Source organism: Melospiza georgiana, chromosome 6, assembly GCF_028018845.1.
Source record: "Melospiza georgiana isolate bMelGeo1 chromosome 6, bMelGeo1.pri, whole genome shotgun sequence".
Lineage (NCBI taxonomy): Eukaryota > Metazoa > Chordata > Aves > Passeriformes > Passerellidae > Melospiza > Melospiza georgiana.
In genome coordinates, this window is record NC_080435.1 from 33,306,602 (window position 1) to 33,320,598 (window position 13,997).

General features: G+C 39.6%; 1 protein-coding gene across 2 annotated transcripts; it reads right to left on the bottom strand.

The window, feature by feature from the left end:
* Positions 1-12,081, bottom strand: ARHGAP11A (Rho GTPase activating protein 11A). 2 transcript variants are annotated; one of them, XM_058027303.1, is made up of 12 exons: positions 11,964-12,081; positions 9,556-9,626; positions 9,137-9,233; positions 8,368-8,618; positions 7,736-7,896; positions 7,479-7,625; positions 6,423-6,497; positions 5,618-5,785; positions 4,350-4,485; positions 3,920-4,028; positions 3,003-3,150; positions 1-2,625 (listed from the first exon to the last, which is right to left on the bottom strand). In XM_058027303.1, exons 4-12 carry the CDS (start codon positions 8,430-8,432, stop codon positions 1,043-1,045), a joined length of 2,592 nt encoding a protein of 863 aa, XP_057883286.1. In that variant the 5' UTR covers positions 8,433-8,618; positions 9,137-9,233; positions 9,556-9,626; positions 11,964-12,081; the 3' UTR covers positions 1-1,042. The 2 variants fall into 2 exon arrangements, with proteins under 2 accessions (XP_057883286.1, XP_057883287.1); XM_058027304.1 differs by lacking the exon at positions 6,423-6,497.
* Between the last annotated feature and the right edge of the window lie 1,916 nt (positions 12,082-13,997).

A 13,997-nucleotide genomic window follows, 5' to 3' on the forward strand; every position in this document is an offset into this window, starting at 1 on the left:
TTCAGCTGTAACATTTTGCCAATAAGCAATTCACACATATAAAAAGCTAATGAACGGTTTCAAGTGTTTACTCAAATAATTTTACAACTGATGACAGACAAACAGTTTTCATTCCAAAAGATGTAAACATTTGCTTGTGCAAATCAACCTTTAACACGCTATGGCTTCTTACATTCGTCTCTTGCAACACTTTCAGCATCTAAACTCGGCTTCTGCACCACTTAGTTAACATAATTCTACAGCTCTAAAAATAAGTTAAAACTCCCCTCTCATATTAAGATAAACAATTTTATTATTCATAACTGAAAATACTTGGTACCTACTGCAGAACACAACACTGGATTAAGTTTTAAGACTTTTTAATCCTTGAATAAATTGCACATTTATTTTCCATGTGTTCTAATAATTCTCCAGTGTGTGTGCATGCATGGATTGCATTTTGACATTTACCTACTAAACAAGTAAAATACACTCCCAATTTACTCCAACCAAAAAAACCCCACATTGTGTCAAAACAAATAGAGCTCACACGAGGTCCAACTTAGTAGTATCAAGGGGTGCTCCAGTACACTTAAAACTAAAAAAGTACATAAATTTAACTACTAATACTCAGCATCAAAACACTTCCTTTTATATATCTGTTTAATTTGCTTTAAATATTTGAGAAATTGTTTTTGAACTTGATACTTAATCTAAATAAAGCAAGAAGTTTTGGAAGATGCAGCATATTTTTAGATGCTGAGATAATCAAAACCTGAGATCTAACACAAACATTTGTGTTAGATTATTTACAGATTAACAGATTATTTTTGTTTTATAAGTCAAATTCATTTAGTTGAACTGACTAGCATTTACAGAAGTTTCAGTAAATGAAGAAAACCTCAATATGAAAAAAATTGCTATTCATACATCTTCACAACTAATTAATTTAAAACAAATGAAATATTACAAATAAAAAGAACTAGGAAAATAAGATACAGATTTAGATTTTTCCAAAGGTTAACCAAGTTATAAAGAATCCATTTAGCCATCACATTTGATCTTATAAGTCTACTGGCTTTGCAGTTGGTAGCAGTCTTACTTCAGATATTGGATTCTTTGGAGAGCCTCTGTAACGAGCTCTTTCTTTTCCTGAAGCACTTCTTGCAATCACAGATTTTCCTGGGACAGCACCTGGAACACTTATATTTGCATTAACTTTCAAACTGGATTTAACCATTTCATGATTGGTTAGATCTTCTAGAACAGACTTTGATGGATGAACAGTTGCTTTTTGTTCATGGATTCCAACAGTTCTGAGAGAAACATCAGCCTTGTCTGGTGGATTTAATGGCTTGTAACATGATTTAGATGCTAAGTCTAGCTGCTTACAAGCTACAGAAACTTGGTCACGTGTGCTTTCACTCCTATGTGGCAAAAGCATGGAATTCTTTGAGGGCTTTTCTGTGCAGGGGAATAAGGCAGAATCATAGCTCAAAGATTTAACAAGTGGTGAACCAACACCACTCGATTTAACCGTGTGAGAGCTTACAGATTGTCTGTTAGCCTCCAAAAGGGAATTAATTCTTCTAACAGACTGTCTAACTGGAGTACGTTGAAACTTGAGGGGTGGGTTTGTTTTGCTTGCGGAATTTGTATCATGTAATGAAAGCTGGTTGAACCACTGTATGTGGTCAGAAACCTTCCCATGGTCAGAAACAGTTGATGTTTTAGTTAAAACTTTACCCGAATTTTCAGCTTTCAAGTATTGGTTGCTCATTTCATTTTGTGATTTAGGCAACTGTGAAGTAGGCAGCTGTCCTGCCAAAGAAGGTTTAGCAGTACCCTCTTCCAAATTACAGCACTTCACCGAACAGTTTTCAGCTGTTTCTGAGTGTATTAACTGTATTTCTTCTTTTCTTCCAGAGAAATCTGATTTGTGTAAGTCATCTTTTGTTGAACTGTTCTCAACAGTAAACTTATCTTCCTTGGCTAGTGCTTGAGGCATAGGAAGTTCTTTTACTTTATCTGGTTTTGGGACCTGAAGTTCAACCTCAATAGAAGTTTTGAAGTTTCTTTTCTCCAAAACGTCAATTTCCTCTTTTTTGAATTGCTGTTTATCAGCAGCGGAAGATGGGTTAAATGGGTGCAACAGCTCTCTGGATTTTACATTTGCTAGATTTTCAGAAATTTCTTCCACTAACAATTCTTTGGCAGAACTGAGCCCTGAGGGACATGGAGTTTCATTTAATATTTCACTTGCTACAACTGAGAGGGATGGTTTCTTATCACCTATCAAATTGTGAAGAATACTCCCAGATGCAGAGAAGGCTTGCTTAACTTTCAGTAATGTTTCTGTAGTTGAATTACTTTCATCTTCACACAGCACAAGTTCCAAGTTGTTGTCTTCTTTGCTTACAGTTGCAGATTTGAATTCATCTGGAATAACTGGTGGCTTTCCAAATATCAAAACAGATTCTGAAGAGCTGGTTCCCATTTCAGAGTGTCCAGGCAGAATTTGCTCATTCTTGCTGATCACCTGAGAATCCGTAAGAGCAGGACTGTTCCATGACATTTGGTGAACTACTTTTTTGTGACATTTTGGAGTTAGCAAGTTTTCTTCTGACTTGCTTACATTCCTTGAACCTTAAAATATATACCACAGCATTTTGGAATAATTTATTGTGATTTTAATAACTATAGACAAAATTCCTACTGAAAAATAATTATCAAAGCAGCATTGAATTTAAAGATGTTATTATGCTCTTAAACTTCAGAAATGTAAAAAAAGGTTATAACATTAAAGTGAAATAGTGTATCTCCTCTTGTTTAATTAAGAGAGATACTGAGATATATTAGAAACACAAGCTTGTTCTAAATCAATTATTTTTCCCAATTAACATGCTTCTGACTTAGCTAGAAGCATACTTTTAATCCAATTGCTTTTATACTCTTATCCGTAAAGTTGCTTTTGCAAAGTAGAAATAGTTTTCCCCATCTAATATATTTGGTCAGGCAATCACCTTTCTTAGGGAATTTTTCATTGACATATGGGCTGAAGAGTACGTCTCTTCTTGCACATTCCGTTCTGCCTTCCAAACCTTGCTGACTTGCAAGACGCCTTCCAATATTTTCTGATCTATTGCCAGCTGCACATCCTGATACAATATTCTTGAACAAACAAAAAGTGTTAATTGCTTTATATAAACTTGTAATTTGAATTCTCATTTACAGACGAAACTTCAGGAAACCACTACTCAAATCAGCCACAGCAGCCTTTTCTTCGCCATACTTCCTCTCTGCAGACTCAGGAGGGGAACAGCCTCCCTACATCAGGCAGTCTCAATCACACTGGGAACAGTGACTGAGCACGGGCTCTGCCAGGTCAGACACTCAGAACTCTGAGACACACTGATCACAAGCGTGGGGGGTTGATCCCAACAAGCAGGCAAGCTCCCATCCATCCACTTGCTCATTTTCCCCATTCCCCAACAGGATGAGGGAGAGAACTGGAAATATGAAAAGGGACACACAAACACCACAGACAAAAAAACCCAAACCCACACAGGATGCAAAGGTCATCACTTACAACAGTCAGGCCAGTTCTCAGTAAGCCTCTGAGCAGTGGCTACTTTCCACAAATTATCCCCGTCCCATTTTTACTGGTGAGCTTCACATTACATGGCAAGGAATTGCTCCTAGGTCAATTCAGGGCAGCTGCTCCCTCCCTCAGTGTCCTGCCCCATGCCAGTCAAACACAGTACAAGCTGATCTGTTACTGCTATGCAAATTAACCTCAAGCTTCTTGTACTTGACAGCAAGCACGTTCAATTAACACTGGGATCCCTCCATTACTAAATACATCCTTCCTGCTCCTGAAAAGCAATGCCCCAGACTGTGAATTAAAACCTACAGTCTAATGAGAGGACTGGGGACTTACCACTTCTCTGTTGCTTTTCCCCAAACCAAATTTCAAGCGTAAAGACCTACGAACCATTTCTTTTCGGCTTATTTTTGGAGAAAAACAACCTGTCTTTCCTGATTCAGCCCTGGAGGGACACAAGGGAAGAAGGGGCATAAACTCTTTAGGAGGACAAAGAAAACACCCTGACATTTATTCACAGTTATTTCCTTCTGTTTTACTTATTTTACTGCCTTCTTGCCCACCTTTCTTTAATAGGCACAGAAAGCTACAATAACAGATCTTATTTTATTTTGAGCTCAATTTCACATCATCAGAAGATCTAGTGGTTATAAGACTACTATAAAAATTTACCAAACCCAATATTTTTAGAGACAGATTGAGATCATTGTTCAAGGGGTGTAGACACACCTTTCCAATTTATCTTTAGGTTTTGAGAGTGAATTACCTGTATAGTTTTTTGCTCGCAAGTCTTTTACTTCTTCTATTCCCTGTACTGGACACATGATTTTCGCCCATGGTTGAAGGAGATAGTGAGGTTTGTGATGAATCAAGACACACACAAGGACTTGCTTCAAACTGAACTACAGGGACAAAATTGTATTTATATGAACTTAAAATAGTCATATTTTTTTCAGATAAAGACTTACAAGTTAACACAATAAAGAACAGGTTTTTAAACAGGACAAAATTTTTGCCTATTTTGTAGAGTGCTGGCTTGAAATTACTTGGATTTCCACCTTAAAATTAAACAAAGCTGTTGCTCGTAGCATCCATAAAAGTGGCTGGAATGCAATTAATTGCAGGCTACAGATATCACTACCTCAAGTAAGTTTCCACACTATTATCATCAGATCAGTTCCTCAAATTTAAGAGCTCACAAAGAAAAGTTAGACTTAGCCTCATTATTATTTGAAGTGTGCATTATTATTTGAACTGCTATCTTATAAAATATCATTGCTTTTGTTTGCTTATCCATAGAAACATGGAGAACATGAAATGATTTAATAAAAAAAGCACTAAGCTTTATAACACTCATTGGATGGCAGGGGGAATCAAGCAAAACAGCCAATCTAGAAATATTCTTTCACTCTAACTTCAGCTGGCAGAACATTAAAGAACGAAATAAAATAAAACAGGGTTCTCAGAAAAGCTTGATTGTTGGAAGCACTCTAGTAGAATAAAGTGGTACTAAAGCATTGGTAAACAAAAGTAAAATTTTCTCTAGAGTTTTGAGATATAACATCTAGGGGAAAAACAAGAGGTGATGGGACATAAGAAAGAAGATTTATAAAAGCAACAATTACATTTCTCATAGAGCTAGGATCAGCTATTTAAGCATTTAGGAGACAAAAGGCTACAACTTCCAAAAGGTTGGAAGCATAGGCAGTCTTCATGGATTTGTGCACCAAGAAAGAAAAGTATAACCTGAGTGATGACAGAGATTAAAAAAGGTAAAAGGACATCAGGATTGCAAGTATGAGAGATTAACAGAACAAAAAAACAAGCAAGAGAATTTGGCTTTTGCTCAGTCCATCTAACATGAGCTACCAATGAACATAAACATACACTATTTACCAAGATGGGGAAGTAGTGCAAGGAACACTTCAGCAATGAGCATCAATGACTGTCTAACAAGAACAAATGGCTCCACTCTTAAATTAAGAGCCACCAACATTCACTTCAAGCAGCAAAGAAAAAGTAACAGCACTGTACCTGATGCTGGTGTTGAGCTGCTGTTAAATATGCTACTTGGTAAAAACTCAAATGCAAAATTGTGCTTAAAAGAGCGTCTCTTCTTGCTGGACAAGCCCTGAGAGCAATCAGTTGGAAGTTTCCTCTTGGTACTTGGAGTAAGAACCACCGGAGTCGCTGATGAAAGGACTGAAATTAAGAAAATCAAAATCTGCAGTAATAGCTTAAAAGTTGGAGAGTTTAGTAAATAGTTGTTTTGGGTTTTTTAACTCTGAAAAAAGCTTAGCCAAAGTGCATGCATTTTGAACATGCAAAGCAATCAATATAGCTTAGGGTTGGATTTTTTTATTTTGTTGGGTTTTTTGCAAGTTTAGAGTACCAGACAGGAAAATGCAAACCCACAGATCAATAAAACAATATAGGCATTAGGAGGAAGTAAATGTATAGTCATCTGCCAAAAGCTTTAGAGACAGTAAGTGTGAAAGAATTTTAGTCCTGGCAGATTCATTCCAGGGATGATTAAATGCTGCACTACTGCACTGAGGCCATAGTGGTTTATTAGCTAAAAAGCACAATTTTGGTTGGGTAATCCCCACAGCGCTAAACCACACAGCCCACTACTGCAGTGATTGTAGCTGCTCCAAGAATTACAGTAAATGCAGTATCCTCAATAACTATGTAACTATATTCCATTTTAAACAATTTAAATTTAGTCACTTGCCTTCAAGTGAGTTCTAATTCTTCAGTTAAAATATTATTGAATATAGTTAACAAATCCAGAAGATACTGCATGGGCTTTACTCAGTACAAATACACCAGTACCTACCGCTGCTGTCTTGTTGAGGTGTAGTGGAGGGGGTTCTGTTAGATTTAAATTTATTCAATGCTCCACTAACAATATCTGAAATGCAAGACACACCAAGCAATCAAATTTAAATGTGAAGCCTGTCTTGCTCTATTTTCAACTCACACTTAACTCATTTTTTTTTTTTCATGGAGAAAGTGAATCAGTTTAAATGTTGTTTTATGTACAGAATATCATAACCCAGATCTTCCCACCAACACAGTTTTTATTGCTTTCACAATAGCTGAAAAATCTATTTTCCTTAAAATAAAAATTATTTTAAAAAACCAAACAAAAAACCCAACAAACAAACAAACAGAGCAGAGAAGTACAACACACAAAAAAACCAAGCCATGGCATAACATACAGTCATACAGTCTTAATTTCAACTACTGTCAGGTTACATGAGCTAAATAAATACTTATGTTTTTACAGCAATACATAAAAGATCCCTTTGCAGTGGATTTGAATGAAGTCAAGCATACATGTTCCATAGTATTTCCTCTAAGAGAGTGCAGAACTAAGAATGGACCATTTGATTGCCCATATCTAGCAAAAAAACCAACTCAACCCTGTTGAAAGCTGAAAAACCTCACCCAAAATCCCAGATCCATGATACCAGAGCACACAGTATCCAACAATACCCAATTCAGATTTACACTTCAAAACACAAATTAGCTTTGATTCAAAAACACATCTGCCATTTGCATCTCTGCTTTCTCATGACCTGACTTCTCTAAGTATACATTAAAGTACCATTTCAAAATTAGCAACAACAAACCAACCCTATAGCCTTCTGCAACAGGATCTGAAGTTGACTCAACAAATCCAAAATAGCTTCTTTAGTAGGCAATAGAAGAAACTCTGAGTAAATATACAATAACGTGATTACTGAAGTCTTATATACATTTTTCAAATCAAACCCAACCAGTTTTGAAGACATCTGTTCTGCCTGTGGAAGAAGCAAGTGCTTAGGGTCAGACTACCTGAAGTCTAAATTCTGTTTTTGGCTTTAAAAGTTCCACAAAACATACCTACCCCCAACACTTCGGTGCCTCCTCCTCTTACATTCACCGGGAGATTCATTTTCACTGTCCTCGTGGCCCCACAGTGAGGGAGTAGATTGAAAGACATCAACACCCAACATGGAAGGAATCTTTTCCAAGATAAATTCTGGTACTTGTCCTGGAATAGTTAAGAAATACTTTTTTTTAATGATTCTTAAAAGTAGAAAAGAAAAGCTGCACACACAGGTTGGTGCACTGCCACAGGTTGATAAGCATTTATCACCTTACCGATTTCCGCCGCGTGGTCAATAAGTGTTTCCACAACAGCAGCTTGCAAGCGAATTTTTTTCTCTGTACTACTGGACATCTTTTCATTTTCATTTGAGTGCAAGAGGTTGGGAGCAAAAATCACTGCCAGATTACTGCTATCCATTCTGTTTTCATTGGATCTTAACAAGAAAAGGTTTTTTAAATTCAAATTATTAGATAATATAAACAGTGGAGAAAGAAAAGATCAAATAAGACAAATGCCGTTAAAAAAAATAAAAATGGACTCATTCCCTGGAGTGCTTATACAACAAGACTAATGTATAGATTTATGCCTTCCAAGCCAGATAATTGAACAACTATGTAACTGAAAAGAAGTTCTAGATCCCTCTCAATTTTTGGGAATGCACGGTATCAAATTATGGTAATTCCGCTGAACAAAGTTTGAATAAAGTCAAGTCTCCAGTTAATTAAGTTTTCAGAAAGAAAACCTTGGATTTATGAAATAAAAGATTATGACTGAATTACATAAATATCTGCACATATGAAAGTTTAAAATGGCAAACTACTCACAGAAAGTTACAGCACTTGCCTGGACAGAGAAGCAGTTAAGGGAATTCAGAGCTGTTTGCAAGCACAGCCTTTTCACTGACCTTAAGGACACAGCTCTCAGAAAGTTGAAAAAGTATCTCAAAGCTGCAATTGTTCTGTCAGCCATCAAACAGGACAGCAACACGGTTGCAGTTTTCTTCTCATTTCCAAGCTGCTGAGCTTTGCATAGGCCTTCCTGCAGGTGAGGTGGAAGGATGGGTTCTGGCAGCTCTCTAAAGAACTGTTTGAGAAGCCCTGCAACATCACATGGCAGTGCAGCTGACAGGCAGTTTTCACCTTGATCCAGTTTGCTCTGAAATTTTTCATAAGAAACACGATTTAAAGTCTTCAGCATATTGTCAGATTTCTAAATTTGGGCAGTAATGCTCTAGCCCTTGTCACAACAGACAGCCATATCTTCCACACTGTTACTTTCAGCCTTCTCATGTTTTACTCAACTACATTATTGACAATGAGACACAGGCAAGGTTGTCAGACCATATGTATTAATTTAGAGGCTTCCCATCCTCCCTCCACCAGGAGAACATTGCTAAAAAAGTATGCTCATAGCATCCAGTGTGCACAAATTCTAATGGGTTTGTTTGGTCCCAAACTATTCTCATCACCTGGAAGGCAAAACATTTAAAAGGCAAAAAAAGGTGAAGCCTGCCAGCTTCTGGACTAGATCTCCTATCATTTCTAAAGCAGGCAATGTTACCAATCTACTTCCAGTATCAGAACTTGAATATGACTGAAAAGAGTCCAAAAATTAGAACATGCCCAAGTGAAAATGCAGCTTATTAAGAAAAAAAGAGCAGCTTTAGAGAATACCTTTAAAGCTTTTAAGCGAACAAGAGATCCAGACTTTCTGAAGAGTCCCTCAGTATGAACGTGCTCTTCCAAATATTCACACGTATCAACGAGGAAGCTGAGAAAAGAACAGTAACAGTTCTGTGCTCAGAATAAAGCCTGGGGTTTTTCCACAAAAACTATTTCATCATTTTTTGTTAAACATAGTATATAGAATAATTTCCCCAAATGACAAGAGTATAAAGAAATACAACTGAATAAGAGCTCTGAATTCCCTGTCTAACTTCTGCATCCTTCCTTTTCCATGTGGAACTATTCTTACAACCCCCAGAAGCTCTAGCAGGCATGGAACAAATATTACATTCTTTCTTCTGACAAGGGTTCAATACCATAAAGAGAGCAAAATAAGCACAAAATCTAAAAATACATTGTTATTTTACCTTGGAATATAACCATATTCTGGCACAAGTGATTGTGGCAATGCATGAAAAGATATTCCAAAGATTTTACCCTGAAATACAAAATTCAAATAATGTCACTCAAAAGTTGAAAAAATTATCAACCATATGTTGCAAAGAAGCACACATTCCACAAGTAGACATAAGGGTAGTTAAGACAAAAAACAAAGTCTTTCAGATAAGACAGATAAGAGGTATTGTCTGGAAAAGCACTGTCATCTCCACAGATCTAAAACTGATTCTAGTGGCAGGTAACACCCTAGATGATTGTGAAAGAGTAGAAAGCATTTCTGCAGTATGTTCTACACTTCTTATTTTACAATAAGTTAGTTTTCTTATAAGATTCACAAATCAGTAAGGATATTAACCAGATTGCTTAGGAATCTCACCTTAAGTTTTTCAAATTGACTATATCCTATTTTTCTTAAAAATCAACACAAGACAATTAAAATAACTTTTTCTTAAAATAAATTTTTCCTCATCTCAGACACTCAAGATTGCTCTTTTAGGAAGGATTCAACTCAACAGAACAATCTAGACAACTGTTCAGTACCTCATATTTAGTACTTGTTCTTAAAAATCTGGTCTCTACTGCCTTATAGCAAGACATTGGCGTATGTTACATATTAGAAAATGAGTAAAGCTCATCAGCCATTACTACTGATGTTCACCCACAACATCAACAACTTCTACATCCTAGAACTTCACTTTATTTGCTTATGTTTACAGAACATGCAAGCCAGTCCCTCTCCCAACCAGAAGAGGACTGGGATTACGCCCAACTTGTTCTTAGAGCTGAATGCAAACTGTTAGTCATTCATAGCTGAAACTCAACTGCTGTCCTCGTCAGGAAAACAGTTAATCAGTAACTAACCCATTGGACCCAATCTAATTTGTCCCACAGAAAACAAACATAACAGAGTCAGGAAAGAGAAGCAACACATCTGTCATTGTGTTCCAGGTTGGTACCAAAGCTACAAAAACAAAATTAATTCCAAGAGAACATTTTTTCTGTATGTACAAGATTACATACTAGAAAATTCCAGTGGTTTGGAATTCAGCATTTAGAATTCCTAACTGACATGCTCACTTCACTAGGTTTTGTTTGAAGTATCAGAAGTTGTGATTTAATTGCTTCTTAATAAATAATAAAGCTAATAAAATCATGTCTGTTCCCTTGTAACAGAAATAAGAAGCAATTGGCAAAACAAATGCTATTCTCTAGCTTTTCCTACCTTGCTCAGTAGTTAGCTATGCATTTTCTTCCTTGCATATAATTTAAGCACTACAGACAGCAACAAAGACATCTTTTATCAAGACATAAACAGATTGCTCACAGTTCTTATTATCTTCCCTTCATATGGAAAAGGAGAGTCTATAACCATGTTTGATACCGATAAGGGGAAGAAAACTAATTCTAACTTCACCCTTGCTTTCTCCCTTTCCAAACAACCCACCTCAAGCAAGGCTTCCCAACTTCTTTAGTTTACATTGACCAAGGATTACTGCAGCATTGCGTATTGTCTTCTCAGCCTTACAGAAAGCTCAGCCTGAGGATGTTCAGCTCTGTGCCATATCAGTTGCACAGTGATCTCGTTTAGGACTTGACCATGGTCCACATTTTATAAATTAATGAGTTTACCAGAAGATCAGTATTCTCTAATGGAACTCAGTGCTGGCATCCATTATAATAGTCAGTTTTATAAAACAATCATGAGACAGAAAACCCTTCCTTCATCAAATTCAAACGTGATATTTAAGGTCACGGGACAGATTTCATTCCTGGGCCACTGGCAAAGCAAGGCAAGAGCTGTCTGTGCCAAATTACTTAGTCATGCTTTATACTAAGAAACTATGCAAATAAAGCCCTTCAAAAAATCCAAAAATCTAAGAAATCAAGTAGAAGACACACAGCTTTTAGAAACAACACCGCAGCTATATTCCGAGAAATAACACAATTACTAAGATTTGAATTCCGTGGTGAGTGATATCAGTCACAGTGAAGCACAAAAAGCTCTCGCACGGATCAGAGGCGACCGAGGGTGTTCCAGCGGCCAGCCAGCCCGCGGACAAAACAGGAACCCAGCGCCTTCTCCATCTGGCTGCCGAACTGCCGGGGGCGGGGGCAGCCCCGCACGGAGCCGCTGCCTTCCCTAACCATAACAAGGCTCTATGATGGCCCCCGGGGCACGCTGCAGGAAAGGGGGAAAGCTCTTTTCCCATTGCAGGAGGCGATGCCCTGTGGGGGCTGGCAGGAGCCGCTGCATTACGGGAACGGCACTGCTGCCGGAAGCAGCGCTCCCGGGCCAGGAGCAGCCCCTGGATCCGCCGGAGCTCCGGCTCTGCCCGGCCCGGGAAGCGGAGCCCTGCAGCTCCCCCGCCCCGCTCACCTCCGCCGCTGCAGCTCCCGGCGCCTTGGCCGCCGCCAGGCAGCTCCCGCTCTTCACCTTGATCCCGTACGAAGCTCGGAGCTCCTCCAGCACCGCCAGCTGCACCAGCCTCCGCCTCTGCTCCGCCATCCCTGCGCCCCCCGCACTATCTCTCCCCAGCCCGGCCCCTCAGACCCCGGCGGGCGCCATAGCGGCCGCGCTCACCGCCCGGCTCTAACCCAGCGCGCGGCCCCGCCCGCGCCTCTCATTGGGCCGCTCGCCGTTCGAAATCAGGCCCCCGCCGCCCAACGGCCACGCAGGGCTGCCCGCCGCGCCTGCCTCGGAGCCTGCCTCCGCTTGCCGGCGATCGCAATGCATGCCTAAGGGCCAGGAGGGGCGGGGTAGTCGGAACGCTCTCAGCCCTCCGTCCCCACGTCTGGCTCAGCCCTCCATCCCCGCAGCGGCTTCATCCCTCCGTCCCTACATCTGCCTCAGCCCTCCATCCCCACAGCGGCTTCATCCCTCCGTCCCCACATCTGCCTCAGCCCTCCATCCCCACAGCGGCTTCATCCCTCCGTCCCCACATCTGCCTCAGCCCTCCATCCCCACAGCGGCTTCATCCCTCCGTCCCTACATCTGCCTCAGCCCTCCGTCCCCACTGTGGCTTCAGCCCTCCATCCCCATAGTGGCTTCAGCCCTCCGTCCCCACCGAGGCTTCATCCGTCCGTCCCCACATCTGCCTCAGCCCTCCGACCCCACATCTGCCTCAGCCCACGCGTGCTCGCCCCTTGCCCCCGCAAGTGTCCGGCAGTGCCGAGTTTGGGGATGGTTCAGTTGGATGGTCACTTGGAAACAAGTGTCTCTTTCTCCAAAAATAAGCTTCAAATAAGAACAGCTGCTCACCGCAGTTTGGGGGATAAACTGTAAAGGAAAAGCTGGAAAGCTTATTCTTGGTAGGGAGTTTTTTTTTTCTGACTACACAGAAAGACTACAATTGGACTTCCACAGCACCTGATGGCCAGGGAGTGTCAGGTGTCAGCACCGAGAGAATCTCGAGGTTCTTCCCATCTGCTCCCGTCATTGTCTTTGCTTTCCCCTGCATTACGTGGGCTCTGTGCAGGTCTGCCCGAGGTGATCCATTACTTCCATCGTTTTCTGCTGGCAAAGCCACACTCCACACTTTAAGTGACACGTGAACCACTAGCACCAAGTTTGGCTTGTATTTGCTACGTTTGGGTTCCCTTGCCCGTTCCGTACAGTGAACTCAGACACCTCCTGCAGCAGAGTCATTCTGGGCTTTGCACCCTGCTGTTATAGGAAGAACTGCTTCCTTTTTTCTTTTGTGTTTTGGATTGGGGGTTTTTTTGGGTTTTGCTTGCTGGTTTTTTCCTCTTCCAAAGTAACTCTTCAAGTGCCAACAGCACTACAGTTAACCAAATGCAGTCTTTCTGTGTAGTCAGAAAAAAGCACTGTACAAAAAATAAGCTTTCCAGCTTTTTCTTTACAAGTGTTCTGTTACTAGCTCCAAAGTGAGTCTTACTTCACTGAGAGAAAGACTAAGATTACCACAAAGCTTAGACAGAGAATGATAATAAGGTCATTACAGGGCTCTGAGCACTTAGGGACACAAAAGCTAGAGAATAACAAGAGAATAGCTAGAATTTTTCCAAATGTCAGTGAAATGTAAACCCTCTTACAAATTATATAGAAGAAAGACTTAGCAGCAGTAATAAAAAACAGATTGGATACAAATTTTCTTAAGTAAACCCCCATGATTTTGATTATGGATGTCAAAATCATGTAATTGTACAAAAGTAATATTCCTCTAAATGTGGTTTTAGTGTAACCTTACTGTAAGTATTATTATCTGTCCTGGCATTGAAACATCCTGGCATTAAAATGGCATGAAAATACAAAGTTTCAACACTAAAATATCACTAAATTTCTCTGAATATGAGAAAAATTAAAGTAATCAAGTAAATAGCTACCATAAAATTTAATTTAAACAATCTCTATTCCAACTTAGTATTTTGTAGTAATGGTGAATTACACAAG

Excerpts from the sequence above, each read along its gene's own strand:
- ARHGAP11A (XM_058027303.1), bottom strand. The coding sequence starts at position 8,432 with ATGGCTGACAGAACAATTGCAGCTTTGAGATACTTTTTCAACTTTCTG. Across the intron at positions 4,486-5,617 it reads CAGCTCAACACCAGCATCAG|TTCAGTTTGAAGCAAGTCCT; the intron begins GTACAGTGCTGT and ends TTGTCCCTGTAG. Across the intron at positions 2,626-3,002 it reads TGAAAAATTCCCTAAGAAAG|GTTCAAGGAATGTAAGCAAG; the intron begins GTGATTGCCTGA and ends ATATATTTTAAG.